The sequence below is a fragment of the Dreissena polymorpha genome, chromosome 3 (assembly GCF_020536995.1).
Source record: "Dreissena polymorpha isolate Duluth1 chromosome 3, UMN_Dpol_1.0, whole genome shotgun sequence".
Lineage (NCBI taxonomy): Eukaryota > Metazoa > Mollusca > Bivalvia > Myida > Dreissenidae > Dreissena > Dreissena polymorpha.
This window is the reverse complement of record NC_068357.1, coordinates 63,478,313-63,497,318: the sequence shown is the minus strand read 5'-3', so window position 1 is coordinate 63,497,318 and position 19,006 is coordinate 63,478,313. Positions and strand designations below refer to the sequence as shown.

The following is a 19,006-nucleotide window of genomic DNA, read 5'->3' as shown; positions in this document are numbered from 1 at the left end:
TCGTCTCGTATTACCATTTGGCATCGCTCTCAAACATGTATCAATAGGCTTAGCCATTCAATAATTAGATCGGTATTGATTCAATATTGACACCGATCCAAAGCATATGTAGGAATTTGTCAATTTTGTGATCCGCTAACACTTTTGAATTTCTTTTGCTTATAATTTTCCAATGCGTATAATATTTAGTAATTTCTGCCGTATGAGCGTTTAGGGTTCTTTCGACCAACACGTTGAAGGTTTCTAAATATATTATATTTACGACTTAATATCATAAATATACAGGTTGACAGCATGAAAGATATGCAAAGAATGGCTTTCTTATAATAAGTAGCAATTTCAATTATATTTAAAATAATGTGTTCCGACGGTAAAAGACAAACATAATTAATGCAAAAATACAACTATTACAACAAAATAAATTCAATAATACAACCGACATACATCAATAGAAAAGATGTATAAAATGCATATTTACCTAAATATATTATATTTACGATTTAATATCATAAATATACAGGTTGACAGCATGAAAGATATGCAAAGAATGACATTTGAAATAGTCATTCATGCACACGGATGCGGTTGAGTGAATAATCTCATGCGTGACAAGCCAATTAACGTATTAAGATGTTAGTAAAAACAGTTCAACTTTCTACTCAGTCTCTACATACTGGACACTAATCAATTACTACAAAAGAACGCTACTAATCCTATTTACAATTAAAATCTACTGTGTCCAACCATTGAACAATCAGAGCAATGTTTCCTTTAAAAATAATTTACTTCAATGTCATTCAGAATAAATATATTTATGAAATAACTATATTTAAAACAGCGACAATTTAAATACGCCTGTAACACATTTCCCCTCTCCGAGAAAATTTCGTCCTCGACATTATACAAATTCAAACACCGCTTGTTAAGCGAGGTTTGATTAATCTCGTGATAAAAATATATATGAAAGCATAGTTGTTAAAAAATAATGACAATCAACAATATAACCGTTTTCATTTGAAACTGTTTATTTTCAATTAGAAAACAACAACAATTTGACAAAGAAACACATAAAACAATAGTTTGCATTTCAATACTCAGAAGTGAATGTTAACAGCTGTGTATCTTTCCAATACAAATCCACACATGTTAAATGTATCGGTGTCACTGTACTTAATCGTAATTGCACATACATAACAACACCGATCACAATTTATACTCCCTGGATGTAAACCACGCCGGCCGACGGGCCTGACGTTGGTTGCGGCGCAGTGGTATCTCCTTCCTTGTGGAGCTTCGTGTATCTGTTTCCACTTCCGACTTCTGGTTGTCTGTTTTATCAGCGACTTAGAAAGTCTGGTTGAAACTGGAGTTTTAACCCCCGTTTCCTGTATTTGCTCATTTCCACTGGGATAAGCTCTTCTTGGAGTTTTAGACTGATCTCTTTCCTCCTCAGGCCTCATGTCTTGCGAAGGAGTGCTTTGGTTCTCAACATGTACGTCCCGTCTGCCCCTTTCAATAAACATTTGCCTGGCATTTTGTAATTCTAACAGTTCATCATCAACCCCCCCCCCCCTTGTTTCGCGGTCGCTACCCGTAGGCATGCTTTTAAACGCGGTTACATTAATAACAATGTGAATGCAACATTGTTAAGTAGGGATTTATTCTTTTAAAAAAAATCCCGTGTGTTAAAACCTTAGGCTACATTACTTATTGTATGAATATAATTTTTAGTTCATTGTCATTTAATGAGCAGAAAAAAGACAAATAATTCACATGAATCGCATTTATTTCTCTCTTTCTTAATTTACGTTTACGTTCAATTATTTCCCCTTTTCACCGAAGTCAAATTTCGTTTAATCAAGCTATAATAATAACGACTCACTTTTCCCCTTTTTCCAATATACGTTTACCAAAACAGTTATCTCAACATACCTGTATTACCTCCCTTAGGCTTATTTTAAGTCAACAGATTGACTATCACAAATATCCAATCAAAGCTCTTTTATTTTGTACCAGGTGTTTACTAAGTTCCATTTGATTTCGATTCGAACCCGCAACTGATTTACTATCGGGCGTTTACCACACTGCCAAAATAGCGTTCTTCTTGCGCTACGATATCGCGAGCACGTGCATTTACCACGTATTAAACTACATAATGCAGTTTAAATCGTACATGTACTTTTTAACATTATAAAATTTCAGAGAAAAAAAAACAGTATTTTTTTTCCCGGTATTTATAAAGAGAGTTTTCTCTTTAAAAATACGCACAATGCGTTTTCAATTCAACCAAACGTACAGTATGACAAATAAACAAGTTTACGCATTGAAATCTCTCGATGCTTATTATAACCCTTGGCCAAAATCTACCGCTACTAGAGGTAAATAAATCCAGTTGCTAAAACCTCGATCTCTTGCACGACGGTTACATTACATTCACCTTTGTGTTGGGCTCAGAACGGACTATTGTTATGAAAGCGTCTCATTCATGTCATGATCATTCCAAGCGTTCATCATTGAGGTTACAGTATACTAAACAATCTCTTGCACGACGGTTACATTGCATATACTGCATTTAAGAAAACCATCTTATAACATGATATCTTATATCAGTCTTAATTCATTATTATAAATTGATTTTTTTTTATGTTAAGAAACCAACATACATACACACGTCGAAGCAATTCCTAACGTCACTCAATAAAAACAAGAGCACCGCATAACGGGTGCCACGCTCGGCTGCGAAAGCTTGTCAGAATTTTTTAAAGAGGTCACAGTGACCTTGACCTTTGACCTAATGATGGGTGTGGCGTGTAGAACCCATCAAGGTGCATCTACATTTGAAGTTTCAAAGTTGTAGGTGGGAGCACTTTGATTTTAGAGCGAATGTTAAGGTTTATGTTAAAGTTTTATATTAGAGGTCACAGTGACCTTGACATTTGAATTAGTGACCCAAAAATGGGTGTGGCGTGTAGAACTCATCAAGGTGCATCTACATATGAAGTTTCAAAGTTGTAGGTGGAAGCACTTTGATTTTAGAGCCTATGTTAAAGTTTGATATTAGAGGTCACAGTGAACTTGACCTTTGACCTAGTGACCCAACAATGGGTGTGGCGTGTAGAACTCATCAATATGCATGTACATATGAAGTTTCAAAGTTGTATGTGAAAGCACTTTGATTTTAGAGCCAATGTTAAGGTTTTAGCACGACGCCTACGGCGGACGGCCGACGACGAGCTGGCTATGACAATAGCTCGGGTTTTCTCCGAAAACAGCCTCGCTAATTATGTTCAATTGTTTACATTTGTGAAGTTCGTGGAATGGATCCATCTGCGTAAATGGGTAATAAAATAGTTCCAAAGAGTTGTATTAAAACTCGCATTTTTTGCACGATTTATCGTAAATTTAAAAGTCATATTTCTTAATTTAATGCATGCGATTTCAAATATCCAATCAAATATACATTGAATGCGTTTGTTCGGTTTTACCTATTTCATAGGCAAAATGGCATGCTAAGCCTTACGCAGAGGTGTATGTGACAGCAAGGAACGACAACTCTGCGTGGAGATTGGCTAAATGCTATCTACTACTTAACTTTCTGTAAGTGGTGAGTATGCAGTAAACTTTGTGCTCGTGAAGGGACTATAATTGCCTTAAAATAACTTCATATCGACACTAATTTACCAATGAGCTGACAAAAGGTCGTATCATTTATCTCGACCACTTCGCAAAATGCATGACCATACAAACTTAAATTAGCTACATATGTTGTTGTTGTTTTTGTAAGTAAACTGATTGGTATTTCAAATAACTCATTTACGACAATGAAACTACAATAAATAGATAAATGTACATTGCATAATAATTATAAAAATATTTACACTCACCAAACTCCGTCGGAACACTTACAACATACAAACAACAAAACAAGAATGAAACGCTACACAATGTCCACAGCGATTTAAGTGTCCATCACTCTCCGTCCCGATTGAACGTGAATCCTCGCTTGCGTAGCAGAAGGTGAAATCCTGTACGTACGTTTTAATGGTTTTGACGTCAACATTTTGTGCACAAGAAATACGTAGTTGTAATCCCAGCGGTGCTCGAGCTCGATGCCGCGCAAAAATGGTGTACCTCTACTCCCCGTGAAACATCAAAAACCGGTTTCCAAGGAATCGCTAAGTAAACTCCTGGACTCTCCCCGACCTCGCTACCGATCTGAGGCTCCTGTCTGTTCTGGGATTTTCGCCGTAGTAACGTGTCCGCTACTACCGTTTTTCTGCTCCAAACGTTGCTGATGTCGAAGACTCGTTGTTGGGCGCCAATGTTGCCGTATGAGCGTTAAGGGTTCTTTCGACCAACACGTTGAAGGTTTCTAAATATATTATATTTACGATTTAATATAATAAATATACAGGTTAACAGCATGAAAGATATGCAAAGAATGACTTTCTGATAATAAGTAGCAATTTCAATTATATTTAAAATAATGTGTTCCGACGGTAAAAGACAAACATAATTAATGCAAAAATACAACTATTACAACAAAATAAATTCAATAATACAACCCACAAACATCAATAGAAAAGATGTATAAAATGCATATTTACCTTAATATATAATATTAACGATTTAATATCATAAATATACAGGTTAACAGCATGAAAGATATGGCATTTGAAATAGTCATTCATGCACACGGTTGCGGTTGAGTGAATAATCTCATGCGTGACAAGCCAATTAACGTATTAAGATGTTATTAAAACAGTTCAAATTTCTACCCAGTCTTTACATACTGGACACTAATCAATTACTACAAAAGAACGCTACTAATCCTATTTACAATTAAAATCTACTCTGTCCAACCATTGAACAATCAGAGCAATGTTTCCTTTAAAAATAATTTACTTCAATGTCTTTCAGAATAAATATATTTATGAAATAAATATATTTAAAACAGCGACAATTTAAATACGCCTATAACATAATATTTGATTTAGTAATATTTAATTTCTTTTTGTTGATAATTTACTGTGTTACGCTACAAGCATTTATAACACTTAACGTAAACATTCTATTAATAGCGTTTGCTTCACATTTATGCATTTTTTTCGCTTATGGGAGGAGAAGTTATTTTACGGATCAATGTATATGTTTTTGTTTTAAGAATATCTTGCAAAGTGGTGATTTTTTTGTGTAAATTAGTGTAAATAAGTACTGCATTTGTGCCTATTACATGTATTACAACATTTATTGCCAATAATGCAAAGCTAATTGTTTAAAATAATAACTGATCACAGGGGAAAGATCACAGGGACTTGGCAAATACGCGAAACTTTCTGGTTTTTTATAAAAACAAAACATAATCAAAATATATTTATTTTGTGGCTTTTCTAACAATAACGCAGACTTTTGCTGTTCGAGTTTTGGTTGACGCGTTTTCTTCGATTTTACAAGACGACAGCGATTACACGGTTTATTGCTTTATTGATAACAGTTACACTACAGTCACTTATTAATAAATTTGTATTTTGTTTATTTAAGAGTTAAATTTGCTTATCTCTGTAAGATTTAATAACTATACAATACAAATATAAGTTAAATTAATTCGTTTCATAAAATATTTGTGTTCATGACGTCACGGTTGTTGACATTTTCTTTGCAAAATGAAAGTGCGAAATAAAAGCGAGCGATTTGCAAAATCGAAAAAGAAGAAAACACCGATCGACAACGTTGTGTTCGCTAACAATTATTCATTTACCGAGCTCTGCAATGGCGATTTGTGTGAAAATGACTTACGTAAAAGCTATTCGCATTTGCTAAATGGTGTGAACAGAACAGAACAAAACAGACAGATTATTAAGACTTATACAAATGTACATCGTCTAAATACACAAAATATAATACAAAATATTGTCAAGTGTCTATATATTACAACATATGAGTTATAACAATATAAAAAATGTAATATAACAATTTGAGACAAAGTATATTTAACAAAGAAGAACGACTTTACATTACCGTAGTTAAATATATATCGTTTTACTAGCAGTAAGGAACTACTTTAGTTTTCGCTGGCAATATTATTTGTGATAGAATATCTTGCGGCTAGAGCTTCCTTCATATATTTACACAAATTTATAATTTCAATTTTACAAGTTGAGTTCAATAAAGTATGGAACTTAAAAACTGATGGATTCACATAGTAAACAATTTTTATATATTTTTGTCTTAATTGTTGGAAACATGGACATTTACATATAAAGTGGAATTCAACCTCTATGTCCCTTTGATCACAACATTGACAATATCTTTCGTTACGGGGAATATTATTACGTGCGTATCTTCCAGTTTGAATTCTCAAAGGGTGGGCAGAAGCCCTTAGTTTAACAAAGTATGTACGCAAACTTTTTGGCAGTAAATCTAAGTAAGTTTCGTATTCAAGAGTTGTTTTGAATATTCTATACATATCTAAAACAGAACTATCGTTCATATTGCCAAACCATTCTTGTTTAAAAACATCTACAATTCTACATTTTAATTCACATCAAAACGACTTTGCATTAATCATATTTTCATTTTCGAATATATATGAAAATCCATAATCATTTAATAACTTTTTCACATTCGAAACCCAATTTTTATACCCTTTATCACAATCATTTATCTCCTGGTTATACACAGTTTTTATGATAATATTTTCACTATTAACATCTTTAAGCCAATATTTTACAATACGAACATATCTATTTACATACTGTGGGTGTCTACCTAATTCTACCTAATTCACCATACACCGTTGCATATCTTTGAATATATTAAAACCCCATATCCTCGATGCATATTTTAAAATAGAGCCAACAAAGGCATCAAACAATTGACACAATATTCTAGGTTTTAGATCATACTGTTTGCATTTATAAAGCAAAGTATTCATAGCCTTAAGAGCTTTACCTACTAACTGCTCCTGGTTTAATATATAACTACCAGTATAATTAATAACAGTACCCAAATAGTTAAAATTATCGACGACTTCTATAGTTTCCCCATTATATGTCCATATCTCATCTCGGCGAATTCTACCCCTTTTCCGAAAACCCATTATTTTTGTTTTGCTAGTATTAAAATTAAGTCCCCATGAGTTACAATAAAGGTAAAGGTTGTCTAAATGAGATTGTATTTTTTCGGGTGATTTACCCAAAATCGCCATATCGTCTGCAAACAACAGTAAAATTAAAATTATATCATCTATATTTAAACCAGAATGGACACTATCTTGTAAAAAAAGGTCTAAGTCCTCGACAAACAATGAAAATAGAATAGGAGACATTACCTCCCCTTGCCGTAAGCCAACGGCGTAGCTAAAGTATTCAGAGTATGTCGAGCATGCTTTTACACATGATTTGACATTTTCATACATATTTTTAATTATTCGTAATACTTTGCCTTGTATACCGGATTTGTACATTTTTAGCCATAATGCATTGCGATATATGCTTTCAAAACATTTTAGCATATCTACGTAAACAACATACAGACGCTTATTTTCATTTAAAAAATGTTGTACAACTGACATAAGAATATATATGGCATCAACGGTTGAACAACCTTTTCTAAATCCGAATTGTGCAACCGAAATTTTAGCATTATTTTCGCAAAATAATTCAATGCGCTTGTTTAAAACAGTTGTAAATAGCTTAGAAAAACAGCTAATAAGGGTTATTCCTCTATAATTATTCACATCGTCCTCAGGGCCTTTTTTATGCAATGGTATAATTATACCCTCTGTCCACTTTTCAGGAAAATAGCCCGAGGTTAAAATACTATTGAAAACATCACACAAATGACTGGATAAGATATCAATGCACTCAATAAAGTATTCGTTTAAAATACAGCCACCACCAGACGCTTTATTACGCTTCAAGTGTTTACATGAATTTAATACCTCATTTACCGTTATTGGTTGGTCTTATTCTGGAAAAGTACAATTTTCAATGTCAAAGTCATTGTTCGAACAAAAAAATTCTGCCTGTGCATTATGATTGTCCGAATTAGTATTTAGTACTTAAATGTTCAAAATACTCTTTAAATACATCTATTGGAATTTTATTACAATTACTTTTATTTTTTGATTTGAAAATTTTCCAAAAAATTTTCGGCTTTTTACTTTTCAAACTTTCAATTTCTGCCATTTTACGCTGATATACAATATTTTTCTTTTTCATAATTAATTTTTTATAAACACTTTTCTTTTCGCACAACACTTTTCTATTTAAATCGGTCATGATAAGGTTAAAATATTTTAAAGCGTCATGGTAGTGATTTCGTGCAGTAATACATTCGTTGTCAAACCAATCTGCATGCTTTAAACTACTGTCAGTATTGAATGAAGGTTTATTACTGTACTTGTACGATTTCGAGAATAGCTCATCCGCTTCACTGCGAATTGTGGCTGTGAATTTATCTAAAATGGAGTTAATTGACAATTGGCTCGAATTATCAATACTTTTAACAATATCATTAACAAGAGGGCCATGATGGCCCTGCATCGCTCCACTGTTTTTTCTTTGCGAAAAAAACGTGTAATGCGCATGGGTTGAAATGTACTCAAGCAAATTGTGACTTTCTCTTTCTATCCCTCGTCCCACTGGGCGCTTAAAGTTGGAAGGATGAGCATTTTTATATATGGAAAAAGTTACTACCGTGTTAACTAAACAGACAAAAAAGCCTGGGAATTGTTGCACAGGTCCTTTGCTTATAACGTAGGTACATTTATCTCTCCAAAATATATTGTCGTTCTTTCTATTTCACATATTTTTAGATGCTGAAGATCAAATCTACGCATTTGATTTGAAACAGATTCACAAGACCCATAGGAATCAAAATTCCTTAACACTTTACCAAACAACACATTTTGGACTTTCCCAATTTGAAAGAGGATGCAGACGTCAATTGAATTAAAATGGAATATGAAGGAAATTATCAGGTAGGGTAGAAATAATTGTGATAAAAGGAGAAATTGCTCATCAACCCACACATCCCTAAGACCAACAAGCCTGAGAATATTATGATAATCTAAAGATTATTTCTTTATATTTATAAATGTATTTAATTAAGTAATACATTTGACTTCTAAGATCAATTCATAACTAATATTAAGAAAAGTATAAAATGGTCAGAAATATATATATGGATTGTTGAGCAATTGACAATCATTTCAACAATTCATGATCAGTCACGATTCACAAATGGAACAATGAATCATTAGTTATTAAAAAGCAGCATATACGATAGTTAAGACATTGCACTTCATTAATTTCAACACCTTCTCTTCGATACAAAGTTTGAGTTTACCGTGCAGTATCATATATTGACTTTCCTTGAAATAATTATGTTCATGGAAGCTGTGTTTTTAAAATCAATAATATATTATTAAACTGGTTTTAACACTATCAAAAGACATGAAATTAACATGTCATCCAAAATATTTTCATCCGGATATATGGTCACTTTCGACATATTTAAATAAAACCCGACTTTTTTCAGTTTATACTGTTCTTACTTCAATGCCTTTGTAAGCAGTCACCATCTGACCTAAAATGGCACTAAATGACAGGGTTTTATCTCATGTTTACAAGATGTTGATGTTGTTGTTGGTCACAGCCAAACAGCCGCAGTAATCTCCACTGGTAAACGTCATATGTTCAGTTTTGTGACCCCCGGGGCCGGGTCAAATTTGAGCCCAGGGGAATAATTTGAACAAATTTGGTAGAGGACTATAAGATATCACTGCATACCAAATTTAGTAGCCCTAAGCTCTATAATTAAGAACAAGAAGATTTTTAAAGTTTGCACACAAAAGGCCTTATTTAAGCATATGTTCATTTTTGTGACCCCTGGGACAAGGTTAAATTTGTTCCTAGGGACATAATTTGAACAAACTAAGTAGAGAACTATTAGATGTCACTACCTACCGAATTTGGTAGAAATGGGCCCAATGGTTATGGACAAGAAGATTTTTATAGTTTGCACAAAATGGGCCCGATATAAGCATATGTTCAATTTTGTGACCCCTGGGGAACGGTCAAATTTGATCCCAGGGGCTTAATTTGAACAAACTTGGTAATGGACTATAAGATGTCAGTACATACCAAATTTGGTAGCCCTATGCCATACGGTTATGGACAAGAAGATTTTTAAAGTTTGCACAAAATAGGCCTTATATAAGCACATTTTTGATATTTTGACCCCCCAGGGCAGGGTCAAATTTGACCCCAGGGGCATAATTTGAACAAACTTGGTAGAGGACTATTAGATGCCACTACATACCAAATTTGGTAGCCCTAGGCCCAATGGTAATGGACGAGAAGATTTTTAAAGTTTTCACAAAATAGGCCTTATATAAGCAAATTTTCAATTTTTTGACCTCCCGGGGCAGGGTCAAATTTGACCCCAGGGGCATAATTTGAACAAACTTGGTAGAGGACTATAAGATGTCACTACATACCAAATTTGGTAGCCCTTGGCCCAATGGTTATGGACAAGAAGATTTTTAAAGTTTTCACAAAATAGGCCTTATATAAACAAATGTTCAATTTTTTTACCCCCCCCCCCCCCCCGGGGCAGGGTCAAATTTGACCCCAGGGGCATAATTTGAATAAACTTGATATAAGACTATAAGATGTTACTACATACAAAATTTGGTAGCCCTAGGCCCAATGGTTATGGACAAGAAGATTTTTAAAGTTTGCACAAAATAGGCCTTATATAAGCAAATTTTCAATTTTTTAAACCCCCGGGGCAGGGTCAAATTTGACCCCAGGGGCATAATTTGAACAAACTTGGTAGAGGACTATAAGATGTCACTATATAGCAAATTTGGAAGCCCTAGGCCAATTGGTTATTGACAAGAAGATTTTAAAAGTTTGCACAAAATAGGCCTAATATAAGCAAATTTTCAATTTTTTAACCCCCCGGGGCAGGGTCAAATTTAACCCCAGGGGCATAATTTGAACACACTTGGTAGAGGACTATAAGATGTCACTACATGGCAAATTTGGTAGCCCTAGACCCAATGGTAATGGACAAGAAGATTTTTAAAGTTTGCAGAAAATAGGCCTTACATTAGCAAATGTTCAATTTTTTAACCCCCCGGGGCAGGGTCAAATTTGACCCCAGGGGCATAATTTGAACAAACTTGGTAGAGGACAATAAGATGTCAGTACATACCAAATTTGGTAGCCCTATGCCATACGGTTATGGACAAGAAGATTTTTAAAGTTTGCACAAAATAGGCCTTATATAAGCAAATTTTCAATGTTTTGACCCCCCGGGGCAGGGTCAAATTTAACCCCAGGGGCATAATTTGAACAAACTTGGTAGAGGACTATAAGATGTCACTACATAGCAAATTTGGTAGCCCTAGGCCCAATGGTTACGGACAAGAAGATTTTAAAAGTTTGCACAAAATAGGCCTTATATAAGCAAATTTTCTATTTTTTGACCCCCCCGGGGCAGGGTCAAGTTTGACCCCAGGGGCATAATTTGAACAAACTAGGTAGAGGACTATAAGATGTCAATACATACCAAATTTGGTAGCCCTAGGCCTAATGGTTATGGACAAGAAGATTTATAAAGTTTGCACAAAATAGGCCTTATATAAGCAAATTTTCAATTTTTTGAATCCCCGGGGCAGGGTCAAATTTGACCCCAGGGGCATAATTTGAACAAATTTGAAAGAGGTTCACCACAGGAACATTCCTGAGAAATTTCATCAGATTTGGACCAGTAGTTTAGGAGAAGAAGATGTTTAAAGAAAAAGTTAACGCACGCACTCACGGACGCACGCACGGACGAACACACGACGGACACAGGACCATGACATAAGCCCCGCTGGCCTTTGGCCAGTGGAGCTAAAAATAGGAAGTTTCGAAATAATTCTTGAGCGAAATTCATCTCTACGCGAACTGTCCCATTTATATTTGACATCGGTCTCGTAACTAGGTAGACAATTATTACCAAACAAAGAAAAGTGCAACGGAGAGAGATCACTCCACTCGTTAAATTCGCCAACATTAAATTGTGATAACAATGGAAAGTTGCATTCATTGGTCAATAAGTAATCAATGACAGATGAACCGATACATGAAAAGAATGTTTGTTTACAACTATCACCAATTCTTCCATTGACAATACGTAAAGTGGTTGATTTACATAAATAGAGCAATTTAATCCCATGATTATTGTGTATTGTATCAATAGAGGCCCTAACTGAGGAGTGATCTGGTATATAGTCAAAATCGTCAAGTACATTATTAATTGAGTCATATACAATAAAATCACATTTATTACTGGTTCTACTATTCAGATCTTCTGTAACAAAGACACTACCAAGTTCAGAATAATATGAAACATCATTTTCTAAAATATCAAAAAGAGCCACGTTAATGGTATTATAAACTGCAGAATCTTCTCCCCATACATAGCTTCCAAATATATACATATCATTAGCAGTATTAAAAAAATCATGTTTAATTTTTAACCAAATAATAGTGTCGTGATGGTTACGAACAATTTCGATGCCATCTTTCAGATGGTCTTTAAAATAGATAACAATTCCACCGCTGCATCGCCGTGCATTCCTGTGATGAAATTTTCTAAAAAAGTCAAAAGATTGATAACCATTGATTGTAATGTTACTAGAAGCATTAGTCCATGATTCAAATAAGAAACATATATCAGAAGAACATAAAATATTTACAAACTCAGCACTAGATTTTTTACATTCACTCAGTCCATGTACATTCCATGATAGTATGGATATCTCACTGCCTTCGTGCCCCTACGCTCGCACCGCGTTTCCGTCGAAGTAAAGAGTATCGAATACCAGGTACGCACGCTTACCCTGTCGCCTTGCCTCCTTCATCTTAGGCACTAATTTACGCCGTTTTTCGATGACGTCCTGTGGAAATTGTTCGAAAACACGGTGCACAGTCCCATCTAACTCTTTCCAGCACTTTTGAACGCTCTCCCTGTCCCTGAAATATGTAAATTTTGCCACTATATTTTTGACCTTGCCAGAAATTGGTGAACCCGGCGAACGGTGCACCCTTTCGAACTTTATGGAGTCCGCAACGTCACGAGCTACCTTACAGGCGTCATGGAGGTGCTGGCGAAGCCTCTTCGCTTTTGTTTCCGGTGGCTCGCTTCCATTCGAATTGTCCTCCGATACCCCCGTGAATATTAGATTGTTGCGCATTGACTGCGACTGTAGGTATGTTACGTTGTCACGCAGGGTATCCCTCTGCTTCTCCAGCTCCTGTACCCGCTCCGACAGCTGCGCCGCGTGGATGTCCGCCCCGTCCACCTTGTCCTCTATACGTGTAACGCGCTCATCTACCTTCCTTACTCGATCTTCTAGAGCAACCCAAAGTTAATTCAAATCTTTCTCCATGTTACACATTTTCTTCTCGATAGAGTCTATGCCGCCCATTTTCTTTTCTACAGATTCAAGGCGATCACTTACATTTTTCATGAGTGTCATTAAGTCCCGGATTGTTGGTTCAGCATTATTTTCCGCCATTGCAGCACTGTCACAAAACTGTTTAAATACACTACTTTCTAGATTATTCTCACCATAAAGCACAGAGTTAGTCCAGTGTAAAACTTCGCTAACCGACGCGTTTGCTGACTCCCCAGACGGGCCTCTTTGTTTACATATTTTCCGGTTATTTGGTTCATTGTCACTACTGTTTCTTTCTTTCCCCTTTTTATCTCGCGTTCTTGTCATCGTTCAATATCACATTTTGATAAAGCACACATTTGCACATAAAAACACTATAATATCGCTATAAGACGTTTAGATTTAATTAAATAATCCAAAATTTCTTTCCCACTTGAAAATTACGACCGTTCGCGCCAAGATTAAATATGTTCATCATGAACACAGTAAGCAGAAGTCAGTCAGTCAGTCAATTTTATTGGCAAATACATTTGTACATAGCCAAACAACATACATAATACATGTAATGACGGTGTGAATAAATGCATATACAACAATTGTGATGAAAAGTATGGTGTATATGATGGACATGAAATACTGATTAATGGTTGCGCGAATGTTGACAAAAACACAAAACAACAATAAACAATATACCTTTATACATACATAATACTTATTGCGACTAGATCTTAAATTAAATTTCATTCTAGTAAATTTAGCCAAGTTAATTAATGTTTTTTTTATTCGAAGTAGACATCAGTTGCTTAAATTTTATAATAGAAGACCAGCGTAGATAATATTTAGGTAACAATAGTTTTCTTAAATCTCTATACAATGGACAAATTAACAAAAAATGGTATTCATTCTCAATTACACCCATATTACATCTTGTACATACTCGGTCATTTCTTTGAATATTTCTATATCTACCTTCTTCAATGAATAGTGAGTGTGCAGAACAGCGAAGTCTAGTCAAACAGATTCTATCCCTATCGTTTACCACAGTATCTAAATAGTTTTCAAAATCAAAATTTGATTTGAATAAACGATACGTATCAAGTTTAGGCAAGTTATCAATATCACTAACCCATGTTTGTAAACTGCTATCCTTTATACGCTGACAAATACAATTAACATCACTAGTGGTTATATCAGATTTATAATACAAAAAAGGTAATCCTAAATCCTGGAGCAATATCTTGAGTTTAATACCCCAGTTAGTAATATGCGAATTAACATCATCGAAATCTAGCAACAATTTATTAAGTAAGGAATCTGGTTTCTGCTTTATTTTGAACCAAAATTTAATGATACGCATCTTTTTTATACACTCTAAAGGAAAACGACCCAGCTCGCCATACACTGCGGCAGACGTAGTTTGTGGTCGAATAGACAATGCCTGTTTAAGGAATTTTAGATGGACTTTCTCTATGTCCGGGCTGGGATGAAATCCCCAAATCTCAGTACCGTAGGTCAATATTGGCAATATCATAGCATCAAAAACACGTATTTTGTCAGCAACACTGAATGAAATTTAGAAAAAAGTTTATTTAAGGAAAACAATGCTCTAGATGCTTGTTTCGATAAGGCTTTCTGCGCTTTTAAAAAATTGCCGTTTGAGGACAATGTCACACCGAGATAAGTAAACTTATTTACTACCTCGAGCTTAATATCATTATATTTAACATCAATATTTTTAATTCTACTGCCTTTATTAAAAACCATAACAACAGTCTTGCTTGTGTTCACAGATATACCCCATTCGCTGCAATATTCATGCAACCTATCTAAAAGACGCTGGAGTCCAGTTGCTGAGTAAGAAAATAGAGCGTTATCGTCAGCAAATAGCAGCGAGAATAATTTTATGTTGTCGACATTTACATATTCAGTAGAATCATTATACAAATAGTCATATATATCATTTACGAACAATATAAATAATAATGGTGATAAAGGCTCACCCTGTTTTACACCAGAATGACTATCAAAGAATTCTGAAAGAGAATAGCCTGTTTTAAATGTGTGATTACACTGATTTTCTACACGTGTGCTACTACACAGTGTACACGAACCACTACTTACATTACTTGTCTTAACGCATGATTTAACACAACCATATATTGATTTAATCATTTTAACAAATTTAGATGATATGTTATGCTGCAGCAGTTTGTACAAAATTCCGTTCCTATAAACGAGATCGAAAGCTTTTTTAAAATCAACAAAGGCACAATACAGCTGCCGGTTTTCTCGATAAACTACTCTATTTATCACTGCATTTAGCACAAAAATACAATTTATAGTACTCTTATCGTTTCTAAAACCAAATTGAAAATCACTAAGTTTATTATTGTTTTCAAGCCAAATACGTACTCTTCTGTCTAGCAATATGGAAAATATTTTGGAAAAAATACTAGTAAGAGTTATCCCCCTGTAGTTATTGACATCGTTCTTATCTCCTTTCTTAGGCACGGGAACAATAACGCCTAAAGACCATGAATATGGATATGAACTTGTACTGTAAATATAATTAAACAATTTAAATTGGACAGGAGATATAATCTCTTTACAATCAATAAAAATCTCAGGAATAAGTTGGTCAAAACCACCGCTTTTCCCCCGTTTAATATCCCCTATTGCATTCATTACTTCTTCAATTGTGAAGTCGCTATCAAGGAACTCCGCGGAAACAATGGCACTATCTAATAAGTTTGATGAATCTTCTTCAACCGTGACATTAGAAAAAACATCATCGCTTGAAAATAAATTCTTAAAATGTTCAAAAAATGTGTCCGGAGTAATATCACTATCAATTCGCCGGTTATTTATCTTTTTTATTTCATTCCAAAACTTTTGAGGTTGTGACTTGGCATATGTGCGAAAATGTTCTCGTTGTCGCATGTTAAATGAACGCTTAGCGTGTCTTTTTGTTTTATTATATTGCGTCTTCGATGTTAAAAATACTGCCCGATTATCAGTTGAGCGATCATCGTAAAATAATCGTTTGGCCCGCATGTAGCTACGACGCGCAACTTTACACTCGTTGTTAAACCATGGGCTATTATATTTCCGTCCAGGTGTTTTCTTAGAATTAAAATATGTTCTCGTTTGACCATATGCATTAAATGCACAGTCATACAATAATGTCGCGAAATTCTCAATACCTATGTCAATATTCAAATTACTGCTAATTATATTATCGACAATGCGATCATATTCGGGTAAATTGTTTTGCATACTTGTTAAATATGTGTTAGACTTATCATCGTCGTAACACCAATTCATTTTTTTATTGTAAATTTCTCGTCCCCAATAGACGCTTTATCAACATTGAAGTTGAAAGATATTTCAATAGGTGCATGTGGGGAGAATGAAAAGTATTCATGCACAACAAAGTTACTAATGAAGGAGAACAACTCTTGGTGCGCCAGTACGTAGTCGATAGTACTACTACCGTTAGCCGTCATAAACGTGTAATCACCTATCCCCGCATCAAATCCCCAACGCCCGTTAACAATTCGCAGATCGGAATTTAAGCATAAATCGATTTACATATTTCCAGACGAATTTACGATTGTGTCGTTGCAAAATCGCTCGGGTAAATAATTCGTACAAATGTCATTGTTATCTAAAGTGTTAATAAATACAGGTAACTGTTCATCCGCCTGTAAATAATCGGATTTATTATCACAACGTGCGTTTAAATCACCGATAATAGACGTTAAGCCTAATGACGAATAATGACAGACAGTTCGTTCTAAATATTCGAAAAATCCCTCGCTATGCAAATTAAAATAAATAGAGTTATGTGGAGGAATATAAATAAAACATATGTAAACATCAACAGAGGTATGAACAAATGAGCTATCTAATTTAATCCATATAGCACCCTGATTGTCAGTTTCTATTACTGAAATACATTCTTTCAAAAAAGATTTATGAAACAGACAAATTCCACCATGTCCGCGTTAACAGAACGAGCTGTTATCAAGATAACGAGGCACATTTATACATTCATAGCCTTCTAGATCGAGTTCATTATCAGGCTTTACCCAAGTTTCACAACAAAATACAATATCATACAGATTAACAAAGTTAACAAAATCTTCATCATTAATACAGTTTTTCAGTCCATTAACGTTCCAAGAGCAAAAACTCAGTTCATACTTTTCATCGGAATCCTACTGCGGCGGCGTAGAGGTCGGGACAAACGGACGACCATCGATGAACAGTTTATCGCGGAGAAGGACGGCGCGCTTCCCATCACGCCTGGCTTGCATCATCTGGCCAACGAGGTACTTCCGGCGCTCCAGAACTTCCGCGGGGTATTGGTCAGTCACGTTGTATGGTGTCCGACGCAGGTCTACACGCCTAAGCGCGTTCTTGATGCACATAATTGACTGGGTATCTTTGAACTTTGCGACTATGGGCCTTACTTTATTTCGTTGGTATCTCCCGATTCTGTGTGCCCGGTCGATCTGAATCACACTCTCCGGATCCGTAATCTGTAAGTGTTCACGACAGAACCGTAGCACTTTTGAAACGCAGTCTTCAGCTCGAGAGCGTTCATATGTGGCACTTCCCATCGCTGCGTGCGGCGTGTCACCGGAAGCATCGAGCGGCTCACCGGAAGCTGTTTGAGTACCACCCGATGCATTGACTGTTGTACCGATTGATGGCTGGTTATTGTCAACCACTTCCGTGATTCCGAAAAATAATAGGTTGGCCCTCATTGATCGGCAATTTATGTCAATCACGTCTTCCTTCAGGGAATTGTTTGTTTGTTTTATGTTTAAATTTTCATCTGCCATAGTTTTTAGGTCACGTTTAATGTTTATTATGTTGGTTTTGTTACCTTCGGCTGTTTTTGATACGGTTTCATAGTTATCAGCGAGAAAATTCTGGCTTTTTCGATATCCTCGCACCTTTTCTCGATACAGGTTAATCTTTCCGTGATATTTGTAATTTTAGCGGTGATTAAGTCTAATTGACCCAGTTTCTTGTCAATATTGTCAAGCCTGTTTAGCAACTTTTTCAGAACGTCAATCGTGTTCTGGCCATTATTCGCGAAATAAGAATTTCCATTGTTCACTCTGCTCGTATGATTATTAGGAGTATTAGCAGGCGATTGCCAAAACTGGTTATAGTATGGCGGACATTGGCTATTTATAGGTGTAGCGCACTGCCAATTGGGTGGGGCCGGGTTACTTGGTGAATACTGAAAAACCGCCAAACCTTGTGGGACTTGACCACTTGTATGCTGCTGCTGCTGTTGCTGCTGCTGTTGCTGCGGCTATTGAGTGAGCCCACTCAAATCTGCTGTGCACCCACCATCTGCCATGTTCTTTTTCCGACTCTGTTTTGGTTGAGGCTTTACCTGGTCAGGAGGTGAAATCCCGCTTTTTTTGCGTTTTCGCATTAAATCCACAATTACACAACACAGAAAATTTACGAAGTAGAAACGTTTTATCACTGTATTTCTCCGAATGTTTACTGTTCAATAACGTC

At 35.4% G+C, this 19,006-nt stretch overlaps 1 protein-coding gene across 1 annotated transcript; it reads right to left on the bottom strand.

Annotated features, from left to right (window-relative positions):
* Positions 1 to 12,838: 12,838 nt before the first annotated feature.
* Positions 12,839 to 14,589, bottom strand: LOC127872278 (uncharacterized). Its single transcript, XM_052415607.1, has 2 exons — positions 14,586 to 14,589; positions 12,839 to 13,413 (listed from the first exon to the last, which is right to left on the bottom strand). Exons 1-2 carry the CDS (start codon positions 14,587 to 14,589, stop codon positions 12,839 to 12,841), a joined length of 579 nt encoding a protein of 192 aa, XP_052271567.1.
* Positions 14,590 to 19,006: the final 4,417 nt, after the last annotated feature.